We start from the raw sequence: 19,829 nt of genomic DNA, 5'->3' as shown, positions 1-19,829 counted from the left end.
TTGTCCAAACAAAATCAGCAGCATCTTGACCTTTTTAAAATATAATTTTACAAAAATTCTGATTTGAGCAGCATCTGTCTGCCCTGACCCCCTCCATGAGTTTCCTCATTATTTTTTTTAATTGTCTCCAAAATTTACATTGCAATATAGTTCATTTCATTTTGCTTTTTTTGTTATATGAAGCAAAGAAACCAGAAAATATTCACATTCAAAAAATCTGTTTGTTTTATTATATATATGAAAAACATTCAAATCAATTGTAAACATTTTTCGAGATAAATTTAGTAATAATTTATTAACTGACTTATCGTTGCATACTTGTTTGCATTCCCCCACACAAGCCAGGTTGAGACTTAATGATATGTTGCTAAATTAGCAAATGCTAATATGTAATAATTCCAGTAAGCTAGAAAAGGCACTATTTTGCAAATAATCAAAGGATAGTTGAACATTTGTTGAAATACTTTTATTGCAAGTTTTTAACTTAATTGTCAGTAGTGTTTACAATTAAGAGTTTTGAATTAAGATGCAGCCTGCAGCCAACGAGCACAGTAGCTTAGTGTAAAGATTGACAGCAAGGCAAAAGTCTGGCAAAACAAAAGTAAATGAATCTAGTTGCTTCATTTAAATTCAGTTTTTGTATAAATCAACCGAGAGAGAAAATCATGAGCTTTAGGGAGACGGTAGTAAACCATATTCAGCCATTATTACATTTTGTCAGAGCTAGGCTAACCATTGCTAAGCTAAGAGCTACTAACTTAGTTATAATTAGGCTAGTTGTAAGAGATAGTGTTCTTTTATTTCATTTCTTTATGGGAACAAGACACAAAGCAACAAGTCATTTGATATCAGTTTAAAATGTGGAACTAACATCACTGCTAGGTGTTAGTTTTTGTTAATTTATATACTGTACTGTAATACTATACTAACATGTATATTCCATTGCACGTGCTACAGCAACAGATCAGCAATTGCATTCTAGAATTATTAATGCATGTTGGTTCTTGTGTTTCATTGACAGAGCAAATAACTGTTCATATGGGAATCATCAACTAACATTAATGACATTAGAAGATTTGAACAAAACGTTCTTGGCTTTGAGATCATAAAAAAAACGTGAGAATGTTTCTATACAACAGCATGAGGCGGAGACGATGACAAACTGAATACAGCTAAAATTACAATTATTAAAAAAGCAACTTGAATAGGTGTTGCCATTTTTGACATGATTTTAGCAGAAGGTACCAAACTACAAACATATGACACGTGATTTAAAAAGAAACCAAAACAACAGAAATGAACTGCTAAAACATTGAGGTAAATTGTAAACTTCTCAGAACAATGTATAAACAAGGTAGTGTTGTATAACAAGATATGCATAAACGTGACATTAAAGTTAATAAGGCTGCAATTAACAATTATTTTTAGTCTAGATTTATCTGGCAATTATTTCTTTGAATATTGAGTGCTAGTTTGGTCAATAAAATGAGAGAAAATGTTGAAAATCAGTGTTTGCTGAATCAGTTTTTAGGTTTTCTTTTTATATGGAGAAAGGACACCAGGTAATATTCACCTTCAAGAATGCAAACACTGAAACCGATTAATACGTTACCAAAATAGTTGAAAATTCATTTAGTAACTGATTCATTCTTAAAAAAGACTAATTGATTCATTGTTGCAGCCCAAACAGATGGAGACGACAACATTCCTTATTTCCCTATTGTTTCTCAATGCTCTGTCAAGTTAAAATGTTGACTGAACTGCATTTTGTCTTTGATTCTGAACTTATGTTCCCGTGTTTTATGCTTATATGGAGTCAAGAGGGAAGACACAGGCAGGCATTTTAAAACATAGACCGAAGTAACAAAAATTAAAAATAAAGACAGTTAACCTGCAGGGTTAGCTTGAATCTTTCCTCAATAATTAGCCTCAGGAGCTGTAGATGTGAATGAATAAGTTAGTGACTGTTTCCCTGAGTAGATAACCTTTCCACATGATCTCTTTTAGTGGGAAAAACATCAGCAGATGTTTTAGTGTATTCAGTGTAAACTTTGACTACAATGATTCATTATAAAATATCATACAAAGCACTTGTGGTGTCACCGCGTCATACGTGTTTTTCATCCTTTAGATCCATGTGTAGAAACACTGTGCTTCTTTTATAAAGGAATGCTTTTTTCCCTCTTTTTCTCCCAGGCTCAGTGGCTTCTCAGTGAGGACAGGGCGCTTTCGAGGTCCTCAATAGAAACGAGAATCAATGAAGGTTTGTGAGGCATTTGTATAAAGACAGTAAAATAAAGTCAAATATTGCCGTTCTGCTAACTGCAGTTATCGACACACTCCTGAGCTCTGGAGAACACTTGATAAACGTTGATTAGGGGGAACATGGTGACCGCTCCGATAAGAGAGCCGGCCTGGATAGCGATGCCGCACCACAAGAGGGCTGCGTGACCTTCCTCGTGAAGCAGAGTCCCAATCACCACCTTCAGATAGGAGAAGAAACCTGTAAACAGAATCCAGGAGATGACCTGTAGAGGGCGCAAACAGGAAGCTGAAGTTAGACCAGTTTCATTGTGTTAAGATCAGAATCAATCACTAGTTGGATCAATTGGTTAAAAACACTTGATCATAGGTTGTGTAATGGATGATCAAAGCCAGAATGGGGCAGCAAAGAATATATTTAAGTGTCTCTGTAGATGGATGAACTGATTGGGCTGATTAATTAGGTCAATATTTGCCTTTTTTAATAATTGGCATCAACTGATTATTATTTATTAATAGGCAAATTATAACAAATTATCCATTTTTGTTCTCAGAAACCTGATGAATGTTGCCATGTCATTGATTAAAACTTCATTGTTTTTAATTCAAAGATTTGTTTATGTTTTTGCAGACATAAAATGTAGATTGTAGAGATAAATGTTCAATAACTTTCACTAAAGTCAAACAATTGTATGTATTATTTGTTAAAAACAAAATGGGTTATATGGGCTAAAAAAAGAAAGAAAGAAAACATTTTCAGCCATCGTCTGCCCAAAGGTCTCTGTAGCCCTGGACATTTTACATGAAAACAACTCTAGCAGAATTGATAGCTTTTTGGATGAAATCAGAAAAGTATCGTTGTAGTCTTAAGGCCTAGAAAATGAGAATCAACACTCACTACTAGAGCGACACCAGCGGGGTTTCCCAGGAGAGGAGGACAGGGGCTGAGACCTGCTAAGGCTAGGAGGTACACAGCAAATACTCCTCCTGCTAATGACACGATCCCCAGACCTGACGATGTTCTGGAAACAAAGAAAATCAATTGTACAAATTATCTCAAATATCGAAGGTTTAAAAAACCATCATAAATGCTCCGTCATACAAAATGATCAGACCTGACTTAGGGAGTGTTTGTGAATACAGTGGGAATGCGGGGGTGGGCGGAGACAAGAACCATTTATACCATAAGAGTTTTTTGAGCAGTTGTTTTTTACTTTTCATTGGCATTTTTTTCAATCCAATTCCAACCGGTTTGCAGTCGTCTCGCCTTACTAGCGTACTGTTGCCGTTTCCTTTGTCTGTCTTGACATAAAACAAATCACTTTCTGTGTGCAGTGTGGGAATGTTACCGGGCAACAGGATCTAAAAATTGCTATATTGGGAAAAACAGAGTCATGTGAAAATGATAAGACTGACAATGACATACAATGCTCAGTATTGGTACTGGTGGTACAAATCACTGGATTGGTTATTGGAAAGATAAAAAATCCTATCCTATACACGTGATGTGTATAGGATACTGCAGAAATGTAAATAAATGTCAGCAACAGCATTTTAGCTGAGACAGGATGGGAACTATGTCTTTGAAATTGCTTGAAATGGCTGAAGGTGATAAATGCATCAGCAAAAATGTGATGTCAACAGCTCCGTAGTTTTTATTGGACGGATATTGGTATCGGTAGATACTTGTGGTGATATAAATAGTAATACTGTGTCAGTCATCCCTAATCAACACTGTGTTAACTTATTTGAAAATGGTTTAAATGTCACAGACATTGTTTATGTTTAGAGGCTTGTATTATATTATTATATTGTTTTGTTGCTTGTATTATCTCACCTGAGGACAAAGAACATGGCCAGAAAACAGGCCAGGGGGTTTGCAAGGTTGCCAAAGACCACAGAGAGGTGAAAGGTCATGGTGCCATAGGGAAGACAGGTGTAACTCTGCACAGATGGTAGGACACCGTTGGTGAGGGCGTTGGAAATGGCAAGCAGTGCTAGCAGGTAGATGTTGCGCAGTGTCCAGAAGTTCTGAGCTGGCGGTTGTTCCTCTCTCTGCACCTGCTGCTCTTCCTGAGACACTGGTGGCCCTCCATTGTTTAAAGGGTGATTCTCATGTCCATTCTTCAGCTCCTCTGCACTATCAGACTCCTGTGGCAGTGCCTCTGGACGGTACTCTGTCTGTCTTTTTGTCAGAGCAAAAAAACTCAGAGCCGAGATCGACAGCATGACAAACAAAAACCAGAAGAAGTTCTGGGCTGGAAAACTCTCTTTTAAATACTCAGGCTTTACCGTTCCATTCACAGTTTTACACTCCAGCTTGCCAACACCTTGCCCTAAGGCCACGATACAAGGAAACAAGGCACTGAGGCCCTGACCAATGAAGAATGTACGGATGAACTGAGGGGGGTAACGAAACATAAAAGGCAGGAAGGTGACGGTCGATGTGCAGCAGACAAAAGACAGCACAAAGGTGAAGAGCAGGAACGGTAGCGACCTCTCCTCTCCCACTATCATGACGGTGTGTGACCAGAAGACGGCCAGGAGAGTGGACGCCACCACTGCCAGCACCTGGATGCAGTGGATGACCAGGCGTTCGTTTAAGCGTCCCGGAGCGCAGTGGTGCATGACGGTCACTGCTATAGGACCCAGGTTTCCAAAGGCTATCAGCACTGAGAGGTAAGCAGGCAGGTTCCAACCTGAAAATAAGACAAGACAAATATCAGTAAGAGTAACATTAAAAATAACACACAGAAAAAGAAGGTCCCCTTTACACCTGGTGTACGTTGTTGATATGGCAGCACACAGAGGGGGATGTGATTAAGGGGGGGTGAGTGACTGATCGGATAGTGATCAGATCTTGATGTGGACACCGGAGACGCATGTTAATACCAGGTATAAATGCATGTGGTGAAGCATAATCCGATGGCTATCTGATCACAGAAAATGCATTTTAATGCCAGGTGTAAAGGAGGCCTAATGGCGCTTTTCCACTATATAGTTTCAGCAGGTCTCGGCACGACTCTACTCGGTTTGGTATCGTTTTCCATTAATATAGTACCTCCTCAACGTGGGCGGGGTCATCATAGCAGGGCTGCATGAAACTGCTGTGACATGGTTTTATATGTGACACCAACAAACTAGTGACTTGTAAAGCAGTTGTTTTCGGTGTAACGGATTCATTACGATCAGTTAATTATAAAGATTTGTTCACCGAATCATTCAGTACTTGACTGGAGCACAGACTCCATCTGACACAGTCACTGAACTAAAATACGACTGAATTGGTTATGATTCGGCTCATGATCGCCGGCATTCAGCAGTGCTGTCACTAAATACACCACACTCCTGTTAAATATTGATATTTTAGACATTTTCTTGCAAAATGTTGGAGATTAATGCATGTTTTTATGGTTTTCGAAGTCTTTTTAACTGATCTGCAGTCTGGCATTATTCGGTTTGATTCTTGTGTCGGACGACGCGCTCGTGACTCTTCCAGTGACGACACTCTGACCAGATCAGTGGCCTGCAGTCTGTCGATGTCACATTTTAGTATCAGCTCAGCTCGCTTGGAACCTCACCAGAGCAGGTACTAAAAATAAGTACCAGGTACAGAAGTCTAGTTATCTCTCAGATAACTTTTTTTGCAATGTGCTTCAATGTTATTGTAAACGTATTGACTCATGATGTCAAAACAATCCTGCCAACTGTATCTTTAATGTTATATGATTACTTCTGCCATGGAGTTTATATTTTTGGCCACATTCCAGTCCATGAACTGTAGCCTATAACTCAAAAAGTCAAGGACAGATTTGGAGGAACTTCTCTGGAGATGAAGGTCATGTCCAAAACAAAAACATAAATATTAGATTTTGGTTGTACTTGTAGAAACTGATTGGCCATGATGGAAGTTATTATATTGATGGTACAACAGAAATATGTACGAGTCTCAACAGCAACACAATCAAACATTACTTGTTTGTTTGATTGCGTTGCTTTTGAGACATGATAACCTTTATATATGGACGATTTATTAGTGGAATTTTGAGATTGCACTAGTTTAAGCTAGATGTACCTAATAAAGTGAGTTTATACGCAAAATACCATTTAATACGTCGTGCGTATATGTTTTTGGCTTCTTTTTGAATAATTAGTTATTTCGTTGCGTATGAATCTGAATACTAATCGCTTTTATTGGTATACTATGACTAACATTTATCTGAGGTAACCAAAACACAATAAATGATTAGCTCGCTAATATCAAGCTAATTTGACTTAGTGCAAATAGCCACAGAATAAGGCCTGACTATAACACACCAGCGGCCAAATAATGTACCAGATGTTATGTGGAAGTTGTACAACTGACCTTCAGGCAGCACACTCACAACCACCGGGAGCTCGACCCACAGACTGTTGACGGAAACCCAGGAGCCCATGGCGAACAGAGCCATGAGTCCATGGGTCACCGCGGGGCTGTTCCACCAGCTGCCGGTCATGGTACACACCGAGCAGGACAACAAAGCAGACACGGAGAACTCGAGACGTCGAACTGAACGACACACGCTGCTGTTTGGCTTTGAGGAATGATAGACACTTACGCACAGTTCCCGCCCCTTTAGTTGCCTTCACGTAACCCATGGAAATGACAATTTCTTGTCCACATTTTTTTCCAAAGCTGCTGATCTCTCGTATATACTAAACAAAATGTAACTGTTAAAAGAAAGACGATAATTCTTTATGAGGAAAATCCAGCTCCAGCCAACGACTCTTTTAGTTGTTACTGTTTACATGTGAGGTTTGTAAACATGTTAGTTTCCCGATAGTCGTAAATGCAGCATCGCATTTTCACAGATTACGACTACTACATACGTGACGGGAAGTCCGGATCTTTTTGGATCTTTTGACCCGCCTCCCTTAGAAGAGCCGGCTTTTAGGGCTCCCAAACCATCCATGTCCCAAAAGGCTCTTCATTTAGTGTCACTCTGTGTCGTGTATTGATGAGGTCAATGGCAGGAGACAATTATGGCTATGTGTAAGTTCAACAGGGGGGGCGCTACATTAAAGTTGTGCACAGCAGTAGTTCAAATAAGATGGTCGCTTAACTACAATCTAGAGTGATTATTGGTCCCATGTACAGTCAGTATCAAACAATTGGAGCCTTCTATTTTAGACTACGACAGCAATTATGAATGGTTGCGTGTTCGTAATCTTTTATTTTTTTTTTTTAGATATGCCTAATTTTTATGCATTTGCTACTATAGTTTTACCATTTTAATCAAACCTTTAAATGAACAACTGAACACAGAACCTGCACCCAACCTAACCCTGCACTCAGCTTTGTTGTCACTCTATCATTGAAATGCAGCCAGATACTGCTTTGCTAATTTCTTCACTTTTTCCCCAATGGGCTTGCACCTGTGTGTACCTGGACTGTACAGCTACTGTACACTCACTGTCCTAATTATAAAGGGGTGATTATAACACCCTTTCAAGAGTGATTTATTCAAATCTTAAAAGATATTAAATTTTTCCATTGTGGGCAACTGAAAAAATATGGTGGTCCAAAATGATGGCCTCCAAAGAGCTGACCTGCCTCTTGAGTAGATTTTAGCGTAATGGCAAACAAATTTTACAACCAGGTGATTATAATGTAATCGTTTCATCTTCATATGCAGCTAACTTAAATTAAATGACCATTAAGTTACACTTGGAGATGTATCGGGGCTTTTTGCATGGCTGTCATTTTGACAGGTAACAGTAATGGTAGAAAAAAACAAAATAAAAATAAAAGTACCAGAGTTCCATTTAGCTTCTTAAGTTTCATGTTTGTTTATTGTCATACTGAACTGAACAAGGCGATTGCTAATGTAATCAGCAACACCTGTGCTTCTCCTGTTAAAACATGCCAAAATTGCTGCCATAAACAAAAATAAAATGACTTGTTGACCTACAGCCCCAGTATATTTGGGGAATAAACACAATAGTTTGACATTTGGCACACTTACCCCAATAAACCTCCCTACTACCCACTTATTTTCTTATTTCCCTCAAAGCCCATGCCTTTGTAAGTGTAAAGTCATTGACATGGCTGATGGATGTTCCTTTCAAATCTGAGGAAAAAAACAGTCATGATGTGATTGAAAATTAAAACAAACTAAATTCTGTGTTGTGACAGTTATTAAGTGAACCTTAAGTTGCATTTTGGACCCATTAGCTTTACTTTTCAAATGTAAAGTGAATAAGTCCAAAACTTTAACAACTGTTCATTATTTTGTTTATTTTTGACAGCATTAAGTTAGCATTAGTTAATTAAAAAAGTCAACATGATTAATGTAGGTAAAATAAAAATACCCCCATACAAAAGTAAAAAGAAAAAAAGAGCTACAATGAATCAAAGCATGAAAACCACAGTGTAAACAGTTATTTTAAACATGATGGGTCAGGCACTGCCTTATTTGGCAAATAGTTTTCAGTTTCTTTTTTAAATTGATTTGTAAACAAAAAGTGAGTTAGTCACATTCTAGCACAATTTCTTCTCTCATGTGCTGCTGCTCTGTCTCCTCAGCTACTGCTGCAGGTTCAGCTGGCACTTGGAGCACAGGACGTTTATAAGTTCTTTTAGGGGCCAAAACCAGAGAGTACCCAGGTTTGACAGTAGGAAGTGCACGCATTAGCTTTAGCCTCATGTCTCCGGTGCCACGGAAAATGCAATTCAAGTGTGGGCTTGTGTTGTTGAGAATCATTTTCTGGTACAGTATCTCACAACGGAGTCTCTCTCGTTTCTCTACCTTGGATTTCCGTTCGAAACTCAGCATTAGTTTGTCGAGATCAAGCCGTGTCTTGCATGGCCCTCCGTTGTTGTTCACTGTGGCTACTATGTAATCCTTGTCCATGTTTTCCTCAATCTCTTCTTTATGTATTATTACTGACTTTTCTCTTTTAACGCTGCTAACATGTTTTGGGCCTGAGTGTCGTTTTTGTTTAGTATGCCAATCGGAAGATTCTTCAGCACTATCCTCAAACAGACCAGCCTCCTCACTATCCTCTTCAGAGCTGTCAGATGACAAGTTCTTGAGTGAGGAGTGTTTTGGAGAGTTGTTGGGTCTTTCCTTTTGGCAAGGATTGGCATGCCCAAAGGGTGCCATCAGGACAGAAAACGTGCAACTTACCAGTTGTGAATTCAAATCTGGCGGCGAGAATTGGGAGAATTTTCCTCCTGGCAGGAAATCCTTCAGGTGTTTGTCAGTGACAGCTGCTATCACCTTTATTGCTCTCTTCAAACAAGCTCTGATCATGTCTCGATTTGTGTGCCACTGACCACAGTAATGAAACACCCCATCAAAGTGTTTCTCTTGCAATGGCAACTGCAGAAAAACATTTGTGGATTCTTCAGGCTCCAGCAGAGTTGAAGGATCTTTGGACCAATCCAGGAACCTTTGGTAAAGGAAGAGCATGTACTTGGCGAAGAGCGAGTATTCTCCTTCACTTTTCAGAAGGTGCCAGAAAGGGCCGAGGACTTTGCAGTAAATTATTGCCAGAACACACACAAGACATTGAATCACAGCATCATTAGCATCCTCAGCAACGCTCTCAAGAATTATGTTGGGGCATTCGTCATTGTTCAGTGACAGCAAGTCAGAGAAGAAAAGAGCGACCTCTTTGTGATGGTGAGTAAGACCAGCTGCAGCTTCAAAGTAGCCGATAAATCTGTTTGACTCAGTTGCTTCAAGTCTTGATGGGTTTCTCTTTTCCTTGCAGAAGGCTTTCCAACATTTTCTGTAATTCTGTGAATCAGCCTTGCGAGAGCTCAGGATATCACAAGCCATATGAATGTAACGTGAAGTGGCACTTTCTTGCAGATTCACAAAGTTCTTGAACTTTGGAAGCTTGTCACGGCCGAGTTTCTCTCCCGTTGAAAGTGTGATCTCTTTTTCAAAGTTAACAACATGTTGCTCAATTGCATCATGGACGTCAAGAAGGAAAATGGCATTGTAGTTTAGGAACACCACAGGCGGGGCCAGTGACATCTCTTCGCGGAGAGCGCCAACCTTGTTTTCAAACTCTGCCATGGCTGGATGCACCTTGCACATTAGTGTATACTGATTTCTGAGGAGATCTAAGGACACTTGTTTGCATGTAGCAGTTTTCCCACCATACAAACTTGACAGTTTTTGAACAGACAACATTGCAATGTCAAGCAGGGTCAGAACCTCTCCTCTCAAGTCTGCGGTTTCCTCTTCATCACTGGATCCATTCGTATTCTCATCATTTTCACTACCTAAAGAGACATGTTCTTTCACTATAATTTTCTTGATGACTCCTTTGTCCTCAGACCCTTCACCTTGCATGATTTCAAAGCTCTCATACTCCTCTTTGATTTTAAACTTTTCAGTATTGTGCACGTCATCTTTTCTCATGCGTTTCTTAAAGTGAATCTTAGGGATTTTTTTCCGCACCAGTTCAAATGGAGTTTGAAGCAGATTTTCCATCGCTGCATTCCTCCTCTGTCTTCTTGTTTCATAATTACGGTAATACAGCATTAGCTTTTTTATCTTTGCCTTAATGACTTTGTATGCCTTTTGAATATCCCCATTTTTACAAAACTCTGGGTTGAAGTTTCTAAGCCAAGAGACTATGACGATTGGGGCAAGTTTCTCTCTTGTGATAAAGTTGCTCAACTCAAGAATCAGTCCATTTGTGACTTCTATTAATTGTGCTCGCTCAGAAAAATCCCTCATTTCCAAAAGATGTCCTCGTTCGACTCCGATGCTGTCGCATATCGGACCAACAAAGCTAAAGTTGACTTCCGATTCCAGGAAGGTCTGCCTCGCTTCACTTCCCAGACTCAGGGTTGTTGCGATGCCTCTTTCAATCAAACGCCGAAAATCAGCGGAGTGGTATCTGGGGAAAATGGTTTTGAGCCAGCGCAAGATGGCAATCCACGGAAAATTGTTATCCTCTCTCAGAAGTCCCACTTGAATCAAAAGTCTGTTCTTGCATGGAGCCATGTCAAGCTCTAATCCTTCCCCGGACTGAGGACCAATAAAATCGGCAACAAGCTTCCAATAGTATTCATCTCCTGAAAAACAATAAAGACAGCAAGTGAGGAGAAAATGTTTTACCAAGAGCTACAGTAACAAGATGTGAATGAATGAATGAAAGAAAGAATGATATAGCAACCAGTAACGGTCAATATCTACAACACATTAACTATTAAGACAAGCAGCATCTCATACACTTTAATAATGTTTTTTTACTATGTGCTCATTCAACTTCAAATGGTCGCATCTTACTCAGATTGGCGTTAGTTACAGTTGCTTTTTCACCGAGGGAGAAACCTTCGCCCTCCTCCATCATGAGCTGTTGTCAAAGAGGAAACACACAATTAACCTTTCAAACAATATCTATCCACAAGCTTAGAAAAATTACTAAAAATAAAGTGACATAATTTTGTCTGTCCAGGAAACTATTCATTTCAAGGCATGTGACAGTATAAACATTGCCCGTCATGATAATCCTGACAAAATATAATTGTCAGTCAGTCAGTCATCATCTACCGCTTTATCCTCCACCAGAGGGTCGCGGGGGGTGCTGTGCTACATCGGGCGATAGGCGGGGTACACCCTGGACAGTTTGCCAGTCCATCGCAGGGCCACACACAGATAGAGACAAACAACCATTCACTCTCACACTCACTCCTATGGTCAATTTAGAGTGTCCAATATACCTATCCCCACATTGCATGTTTTTGGACTGTGGGAGGAAGCCGGAGAACCCGGAGAGAACCCACACACACACGGGGAGAACATGCAAACTCCATGCAGAAAGGCCCTTGTTCCAACCGGGGCTCGAACCCGGGTCCCGCTGCAAGGCGAGAGTGCTAAACATTACCCACCGTGTGGCCTAAAATATAATTGTCAGTCAGTCAGTCATCATCTACCGCTTTATCCTCCAACAGAGGGTCGCGGGGGGTGCTGTGCTACATCGGGCGATAGGCGGGGTACACCCTGGACAGTTTGCCAGTCCATCGCAGGGCCACACACAGATAGAGACAAACAACCATTCACTCTCACACTCACTCCTATGGTCAATTTAGAGTGTCCAATATACCTATCCCCACATTGCATGTTTTTGGACTGTGGGAGGAAGCCGGAGAACCCGGAGAGAACCCACACACACACGGGGAGAACATGCAAACTCCATGCAGAAAGGCCCTTGTTCCAACCGGGGCTCGAACCCGGGTCCCGCTGCAAGGCGAGAGTGCTAAACATTACCCACCGTGTGGCCTAAAATATAATTGTCAGTCAGTCAGTCATCATCTACCGCTTTATCCTCCAACAGAGGGTCGCGGGGGGTGCTGTGCTACATCGGGCGATAGGCGGGGTACACCCTGGACAGTTTGCCAGTCCATCGCAGGGCCACACACAGATAGAGACAAACAACCATTCACTCTCACACTCACTCCTATGGTCAATTTAGAGTGTCCAATTTACCTATCCCCACATTGCATGTTTTTGGACTGTGGGAGGAAGCCGGAGAACCCGCAGAGAACCCACACACACACGGGGAGAACATGCAAACTCCATGCAGAAAGGCCCTTGTTCCAACCGGGGCTCGAACCCGGGTCTTCTCGCTGCAAGGCGAGAGTGCTAAACATTACCCACCGTGTGGCCTAAAATATAATTGTAATTCACAATATTTTTTTTAGATTCTGAAAGACTCCTGTTTGCACTTACGGTGGTAAGAAACATCATAGATAGGATTTTACTGTGAAAAATAAGGAATTTATTAGGATTATCATAAATCATGACTAAAAGATGCTGCTCCCCATTGTGAAACATTGAACAAAATAAAACACAAGCACTGTATGTTGGTAAGCTAAAGGATTTTCAAGTCACTAACGTGAAATATGTTTTTCTCCATTCACGATTGTCACGATAACATAAATTCACCACTTATTGTGAATGCTTTTTATCATGATAAGCGTTAATGTTGCCACTGTATTTTTTAGTCTCAAGATCATGGAGTAATTAATTTATTTTCAATGAACTAATTTATCTCATTATCCCCTGATAAAGAAATTAAGATTATTCCCTCGAGATAACTGTAAAATATAGTAACAACCATAGCTGCTTTTTTGTCCCATCACTACCTTAGAATGCATTAAAATAAATAAAATCTGCATACATTGGCTTATGTTGCCTAAACACATATTAACTCCCCATTAACAACCCCAAAAAAGTTCATGAAGTTTACCAGTTACCTGCTATTCTGTATGTGTACAACCTCAGCATGCTAATATGAGCTGCGTGCGCTAATCGCTAATGCTACTGTTAGCAACAGCTTCAGCTGCAGAAAACTCAGCGTCATAGGCAAAACTAAGCAGATGAGCTCTTCGATTTTGCTGTAGCGCAATGAAGTGTCAGAGTAGTGAAAAAATATAGTTTAAAAATATAAGTTCATACCATGTATTTACTGCTTCCTTCCCACAGACCAGTAAACCACCTCCACTGCTAACAACAACACACGCTGGTGGAGCGGTGGAATCAATGTGCTCTGTGATTGGACACTTTACAGAAGGCGGGCTTTTGTCTAGAATTTCACCAATCACAGGACAGTGAAGTGCATTGTGGGATTACTACTGTGACTGGAGGAGGTGGCTAACAGACCAGGCGCTAACAGGAGCAGGTAATTCCAAAAAACAACAACCCAGAGTCAGCAACGGTAGTTTTTAATCCAGAAAACGACGGATGTTGTTTGTAGCGGTATCCGTTATTAAAGTACGGAGTCGTTTTTCTGCTCTGTTGTGTTGCGTGGAGTCTTTTTAAGTTGTGGAACACATGTTATCTTAGCTAACATTTAGCCAGTAGCTTATCTTCATTAATTTAGCCAAGTAATTAACGTCTGCGTTGGTGAAGTGATGCTCAAAGTAGTCAGCAGTTTCAATCAAATGAAAGGGTGTTTGTATTTTGTTGGTGTTTTTACATCGTTTTCTTCAAAATCGTCCGATAACGATGGTACGTGAACGTGACTGTTTACAGATAGTCAATAAGGTGCATTTCTTCGTCACTATTCTTTTTCTAATTCATTTCCGATAAAACAGACTTTCAAGCGATTACGCAACTATGTTATTGCCTCTTTAGAAGTGCATTTATTATACCATATCAATGTGTTATCACTGGAAAATATGCAGTCTGAGCTGAAGCATTTCTTAGCATGAAATAAAACTTAATTCATGTAGAAGTATATTAAACTAAACTATTATGAACTGCTGTCTGAACCGAGTTCCTCTCTGCTCTGCAGTTATAAACCATGGGAGCCTTATTTAAACTCGTATATGCCCAGCTAATTGCCTCAATTATTAATCATTTACAAATTAATTGTCAAATAATTTTATAATCAATTAATCGGTTTGAATGTTTTGTACACTGATCAACATTTTCTGACATTTTCTTGACCAAACGTTTACTTGATTAATCAGGAAAATTGACAGTTTGATCAATCATGAAAATATTTTTTAGCTGCAGCCTTAATTTCAATCCAGTCTTTAAATCACTGCATCTGAATAGATTATATGTGTGGTTTTTGATCACATACCTAAAGCCCATGACCCTGTGCAGGATGACTGCTTATTACACAAAGCAGTACAGCTGTATGTACTTTTCTTTGTAGCCTGTAGCCATAATGTTAGACTGATTATTACTAGCTGATGTTCTTCTGATTGTACTTGCAGATGCTGATGTCATTACACAAGATTCCTTGGAATGGTGCCAATTGTAAAGACTAAATAGCAGTATATGATGAATTCTCCTGAGGCAGAATCTTCAACCCACAGTGAAAGCAATGACAAAGCTGCCCCAAGTACTTCAAATGTGTCGGGTCAAGAAGGAAACGGGCCAAAGTCAGAGAAGTCACCTCTGAAAAGGAAATCTGCTGGGCCAAAAAATGCAAAGACGCAGAAGCATAAAAAGGCGAGAGTGTCCAGGTCTGCCCAGCTTGGTTACACTGTCCATCAAGGAGAAGACATGCTCCTCGTCATATCAAATGCCTCCTCTCAGTATGATGGTTCTGTCTGGAAGACACAGAAGAGGAGAATCAAGAAGAAAACAGTTGTTAAAGGAAAGGTAAAATCCACACAGGTTAAGAAATTAAAGACAGTCCGTGCCAAACCGAAGCCAGCACATAATCCAGTTACCAAAACAGAGGAAGACACTGCTGCTTTTGTGCCTCAAAAACCGGTGGACCACAGATGGGGTCAAAGTCTACCAGAGGAGGTGTTAGTAAATATATTTAACATGGTGGTCATTCAAGATGGGGCCGTGCCATTCTTATGCAGGTAATTAGCACAATTTTGATTTGATTTAGTCAAACATTTGACACTACTTTGGTGCTATAACCTATGATACTATGGCTCAGTCATATCTAGAGTTTGGGTCAGGGTCGCGGGAAATGTTGTCATCTAGCTGCCGTACAGTGTAATTTGGCAGCCATGATTTCCACAGTGAACTACATTAACATTTCCTGCTGTGTTTGTGTTGCAGAGTGGGCAGAGTGTGTCGACTGTGGAACGCCGCTGCCTCCAGTCCCGTCCTGTGGCGGAAAGTGTGTGTAAGTCACTGCTGGATCGCATCCGGAAAAAAACAGCTACCTAAAACTGAGAAGAAAATTAAGGAGACTTTTGACTGGCTGGCACAAAACAGGTCTGTTTTATTTGATTAATGAAGCTGTTTGACGTAGTATATAATATTTGTACTTTTAAGAGGTCCGTGCTTATATTTTTACAGTTTTTAACTAAGCTGTATTTGTTTTTGTCTAGATTTTCTCAGCTGCGAGACTTCTCTCTCTGTCACTGGTCAAAGAATGCTAATTATGCAGTAGAGGTAAGTCAGAAAGATATGCTGGTTACATCGAAAGTCAAAACTGAGTGTGTGACATCACCCCAGAGTTCACAGCTTTCCAGTTGTGAAGTCGGAAAAGCAAACGTATCTATGACTAGCCATTGTTAGCAATACCAGTCTATTACAAGTAAAAGTACCAGTGTTTATATGGTGGCCGTCTTAGAATCCCATGTTGGGATGTTGCTCCAAGTTTCCTGGAAATCCTGTTCCTGTCCAAGTAAAACTCCCATTGACCTAGGAAATGTTGGGTTCTGACTGCAAATGTATACACTTCAGTGATATAATACAACAATATTATATATCTAATATCTGTGTTTGAAATGTTTAGTTTCAAAGAGTCAACACAAATGTGGGCCCCCTTAAATCTATATATATATATTGGCATATATATATATATATACATATTCCTTTTTATATATATATATATATATATATATATATATATATATATATATATATATATACACACACAATGATCTACGTGTAAATGTTTCCCAGTAGCAAGGTACCCAACCCCCATTGCTCCCCGGGCGCTACTCAGTGTGGCAGCCCACTGCTCCTAATTCTAGGATGGGTCAAATGCAGAGAAATAATTTCCCTAAGGGGATTTAGATTTAATATTGTGATTTTTAAATGAAATACTTGCTGTGTTTTTCATATCAATTACACTTGTTTTTCAGTGTAAGCAGTTGTATTTACTGTGTTCCTGTTTGTGTTGTGATCAAATTCAGGTTGTTTCACAGTCCTGCCCTCACCTTCGTTCCCTGAAACTCTCTTACTGCACAGGCCTGACAGCAGGAGCATTTCAAATCCTTGGTCAGCACAGCAGCTCACTGCAGAGCATAAATCTTCAGTATTCAGAGGTACGTTGCAGAACAGCCAGTCGCTTAGTCCTCACTGTACTGCTTCGTTTCAAGGCTATGGTCCTAACACAGTTGGTTATCTTAAAATGCATATTCCTACTCACTCAATATATGGTAACTAGTTAAAGTTTGAGTAAAAAATATTGCTTCTGACTTTGGGAAAAGTGTTTCTACCCACTATGCCAAATTTGAACGATTAAAACAGTTGCCAATTGTTAAAATATTAGGTTTTAAGTCATGAACAATTCAGCCACATTCTCTGCTCAACACTCTGATATCAGACTGTAGTGAAGCTGCATTTTCACATTTGACAACATACTGTACATGGAAAACAGCACTGGATCCTCTTGTCTCCCTGGTCTTGATTTGTTTGGTCTTTGATCCTTGGTTCCTCTGGGTTCTTCCTCTCTCGCAAAGCTGGGTTAGGAATTTGAAGGAACCTTTTTACTGCCTTGAGCATTACATGTGTTTCCTTGGGGTCGGTATTCAGCGTTGAGGGAGTCATCGCCTTGCCATTGGGGAAGTTTTGGTGTTTCGTCATGCAACTGGTCAATATGCAGCAGTGTAAAGCTTTTGGAGGAAGAAGGACTTTAACATTAAACTTTTGAGAAAGAGGAAATGTATTAACAAACTTTGAACTGTGGAGGGCAGCATTGTTATTGTACAACCTACCAGAATTTTTTTTTCAGTTTTAATGCCCAAATTTTTCTTTATTCCAGCAAGTGTTCATTTCCAACCTACATCTGGTTACACACATATCTTAGTAAAACCTTTTTTTTGTCTGCTGTAGTTTCAGGTTGAAGGACTTCTTGAGTACCTTGAAAACCATGGACGTCAGATCAAGCAAATTTTGTTCACTCATGCACTAAAGAATGACCGACTTCTGGCTGCGTTATCTGTAAGACGTTATTCATACTTTTTTTTTTCTTTTTTTCTTTTTTTTTTTTTTACAATCATCAATTACACACCCTGAAACAAGCAAACACACAACACTTTCTCTTTGTTTTTCCAGAGGGGATGCTGTCCCGATTTGGAGTTGCTGGAGGTGAATACAAAACTCGACAGTAAAAACTGTGAACTTTCCATTTGCATTCACGCACTGCAGATGGCATGCCCGAAACTCAAGGTAAGAAAAAAACAACTATTGTGTTGGTTAAATGTAACTATCAAAGCTGGAATAAAAAAATCTAAGTCAAGTATGAATTCAAATACTTTTATACATTTTCAAATCAAAACATACATTTTATCTAGCTCACTCAAATCGTTATTAGTCTATTACTAAATTAATTGTCAACTATTTTGATAATTGATTGTTTTGAGGCTTCAACTTTTCAGCTTTCTCAATATGAATATGTTCTGGTTTCTTTGCTTCAGATAATAAAGAAATCCTTAAAACTCAATAGCTTAAGTTCAAAACAGTACATTAAAGAACATCATCATTTTTGGGTTTGGGAAACATGATCAACATTTTCCAACATTTTAGGACATTTTGTCAACAACAAGTACTCGATTAATCAACAATGTTAATCCTAAAGTTTGTCTGCACATTTTTATCTTCAGACCTTCCGGATGCTGAACGTCCGACCTCTACATAAGACGGTGCGCAGCGGTGCTGATTCCACGTCAGGCTTCCCGTTGTTGGAGGAGCTGTGTATTGCAACCACGTCTTACTCCTACATGACAGACAAAGACCTGCTGGACATTCTCTTCAGCTCCACCAGGCTGCGGGTGCTGGACTTGCGAGGCTGTTCGCGAATAACACCACCCGGTCTCGCAACATTACCCTGTCCTGGTAGGCCTAAGTTATAAATGCATACTCTTTAGACTTTATTTGACTTGTGGTTGTAAAGTTACATAAGTGTGGTTGTCAAATTAAGTGTAATTGAAATCTGTGCAAGAGAAGCTTAATTTTTTTTGTCCTTTTTGTATTTAATACACATTTCCATTTCTAATACTTAAATAAAATATCTATATTTTCTAATAAAATGCAGAAGTGTCAGAGCTTAAATTACCTATATTTGTACTTTAAATCCATTTTTTTTTTCTCTATGTATTTGACAGAGCTTGAGTGTCTTTTCTGGGGACAGTATTTCAGCAGCCATATCGGGCTGCCATCCCCAAAGAAGGGTCTTCACATGGTGACCCAGAAGTGGAGTCAGACGTTGCAGCAGCTGGACATCGCAAATCAGCTCTTTTCAGAGGAGGATTTGGAGATCGCAATGAGAAACCTCGCTGAGGCAACAGAGGTGGACAAGCTGCGTTCACTCAACCTGAGTGGAACAAGGATCACACCACCTGCCCTCAGGTACTGAGTGCTGGTTTGTAAGATCAAGCTGTTTCACTTTACACTTTGGGCTGCAACTAATGATTATTTTGTAAATCCATTAATCTGTCCATTAGTACTTGTTTGGTCCGTAAAATGTCAGAAAATGTTGAAAAATGTTGATCCGTGTTTCCCAAACGTGGAAATGAGGATGTTCTGTAATGTCTTCTTTTGTCCTCAAACTGAAATGATTTAGGTTTTAAGAATTTCTTTGTTGTAGGAACCAGAAAATATTCACAATTAAGAAGCTGAAAATCAGAAAACTGATTATTGAAAAATCATTGTTGCGGTCCAATTTACACTACTTCATTTTTTATTTTTATAACGCTATGGTTCTTTTCTTTTTTTCATTACACCTTTTACTTTTTATTTCTATTGCTTACCCTCTATACACAGTTATACACATGTTTAATGTTAAACTACAAGTTGATTTAACACTTATTCAGATTAGGACTAGAAAACATACAGAACTGAGTTTAAACC

At 39.5% G+C, this 19,829-nt stretch overlaps 3 protein-coding genes across 7 annotated transcripts in view; 1 reads left to right on the top strand and 2 right to left on the bottom strand.

Moving 5' to 3' along the window:
* Positions 1-201: 201 nt before the first annotated feature.
* On the bottom strand, positions 202-7,155 carry slc52a2 (solute carrier family 52 member 2). Its single transcript, XM_058619686.1, has 4 exons — positions 6,629-7,155; positions 4,100-4,961; positions 3,161-3,284; positions 202-2,528 (listed from the first exon to the last, which is right to left on the bottom strand). The coding sequence occupies exons 1-4, from the start codon at positions 6,756-6,758 to the stop codon at positions 2,319-2,321; spliced, it is 1,326 nt and encodes a 441-aa protein (XP_058475669.1). The 5' UTR covers positions 6,759-7,155; the 3' UTR covers positions 202-2,318.
* The window catches only part of fbxl6 (F-box and leucine-rich repeat protein 6), a 16,046-nt gene continuing 1,027 nt past the window's right edge, over positions 4,811-19,829 (top strand). Inside the window, exons 1-10 of one of the 4 annotated variants that reach the window (XM_058619680.1) lie at positions 4,852-4,941; positions 13,755-13,950; positions 14,996-15,598; positions 15,804-15,962; positions 16,079-16,142; positions 16,892-17,023; positions 17,814-17,921; positions 18,036-18,149; positions 18,584-18,815; positions 19,085-19,328. In XM_058619680.1, coding sequence (XP_058475663.1) covers positions 15,060-15,598; positions 15,804-15,962; positions 16,079-16,142; positions 16,892-17,023; positions 17,814-17,921; positions 18,036-18,149; positions 18,584-18,815; positions 19,085-19,328 — 1,592 coding nt within the window. In that variant the 5' untranslated portion in view covers positions 4,852-4,941; positions 13,755-13,950; positions 14,996-15,059. The other 3 variants (XM_058619684.1, XM_058619683.1, XM_058619682.1) reach the window with 3 other exon arrangements.
* Positions 8,735-13,813, bottom strand: LOC131447704 (uncharacterized). 2 transcript variants are annotated; one of them, XM_058619678.1, is made up of 3 exons: positions 13,728-13,813; positions 11,556-11,622; positions 8,735-11,341 (listed from the first exon to the last, which is right to left on the bottom strand). In XM_058619678.1, the coding sequence occupies exons 1-3, from the start codon at positions 13,728-13,730 to the stop codon at positions 8,772-8,774; spliced, it is 2,640 nt and encodes an 879-aa protein (XP_058475661.1). In that variant the 5' UTR covers positions 13,731-13,813; the 3' UTR covers positions 8,735-8,771. The 2 variants fall into 2 exon arrangements, with proteins under 2 accessions (XP_058475661.1, XP_058475662.1); XM_058619679.1 differs by lacking the exon at positions 13,728-13,813 and adding an exon at positions 13,526-13,695.

Source organism: Solea solea, chromosome 20 (assembly GCF_958295425.1).
Source record: "Solea solea chromosome 20, fSolSol10.1, whole genome shotgun sequence".
Lineage (NCBI taxonomy): Eukaryota > Metazoa > Chordata > Actinopteri > Pleuronectiformes > Soleidae > Solea > Solea solea.
Note: the sequence above shows the minus strand (reverse complement) of the source record. Positions and strands in the feature narration are given on the sequence as shown.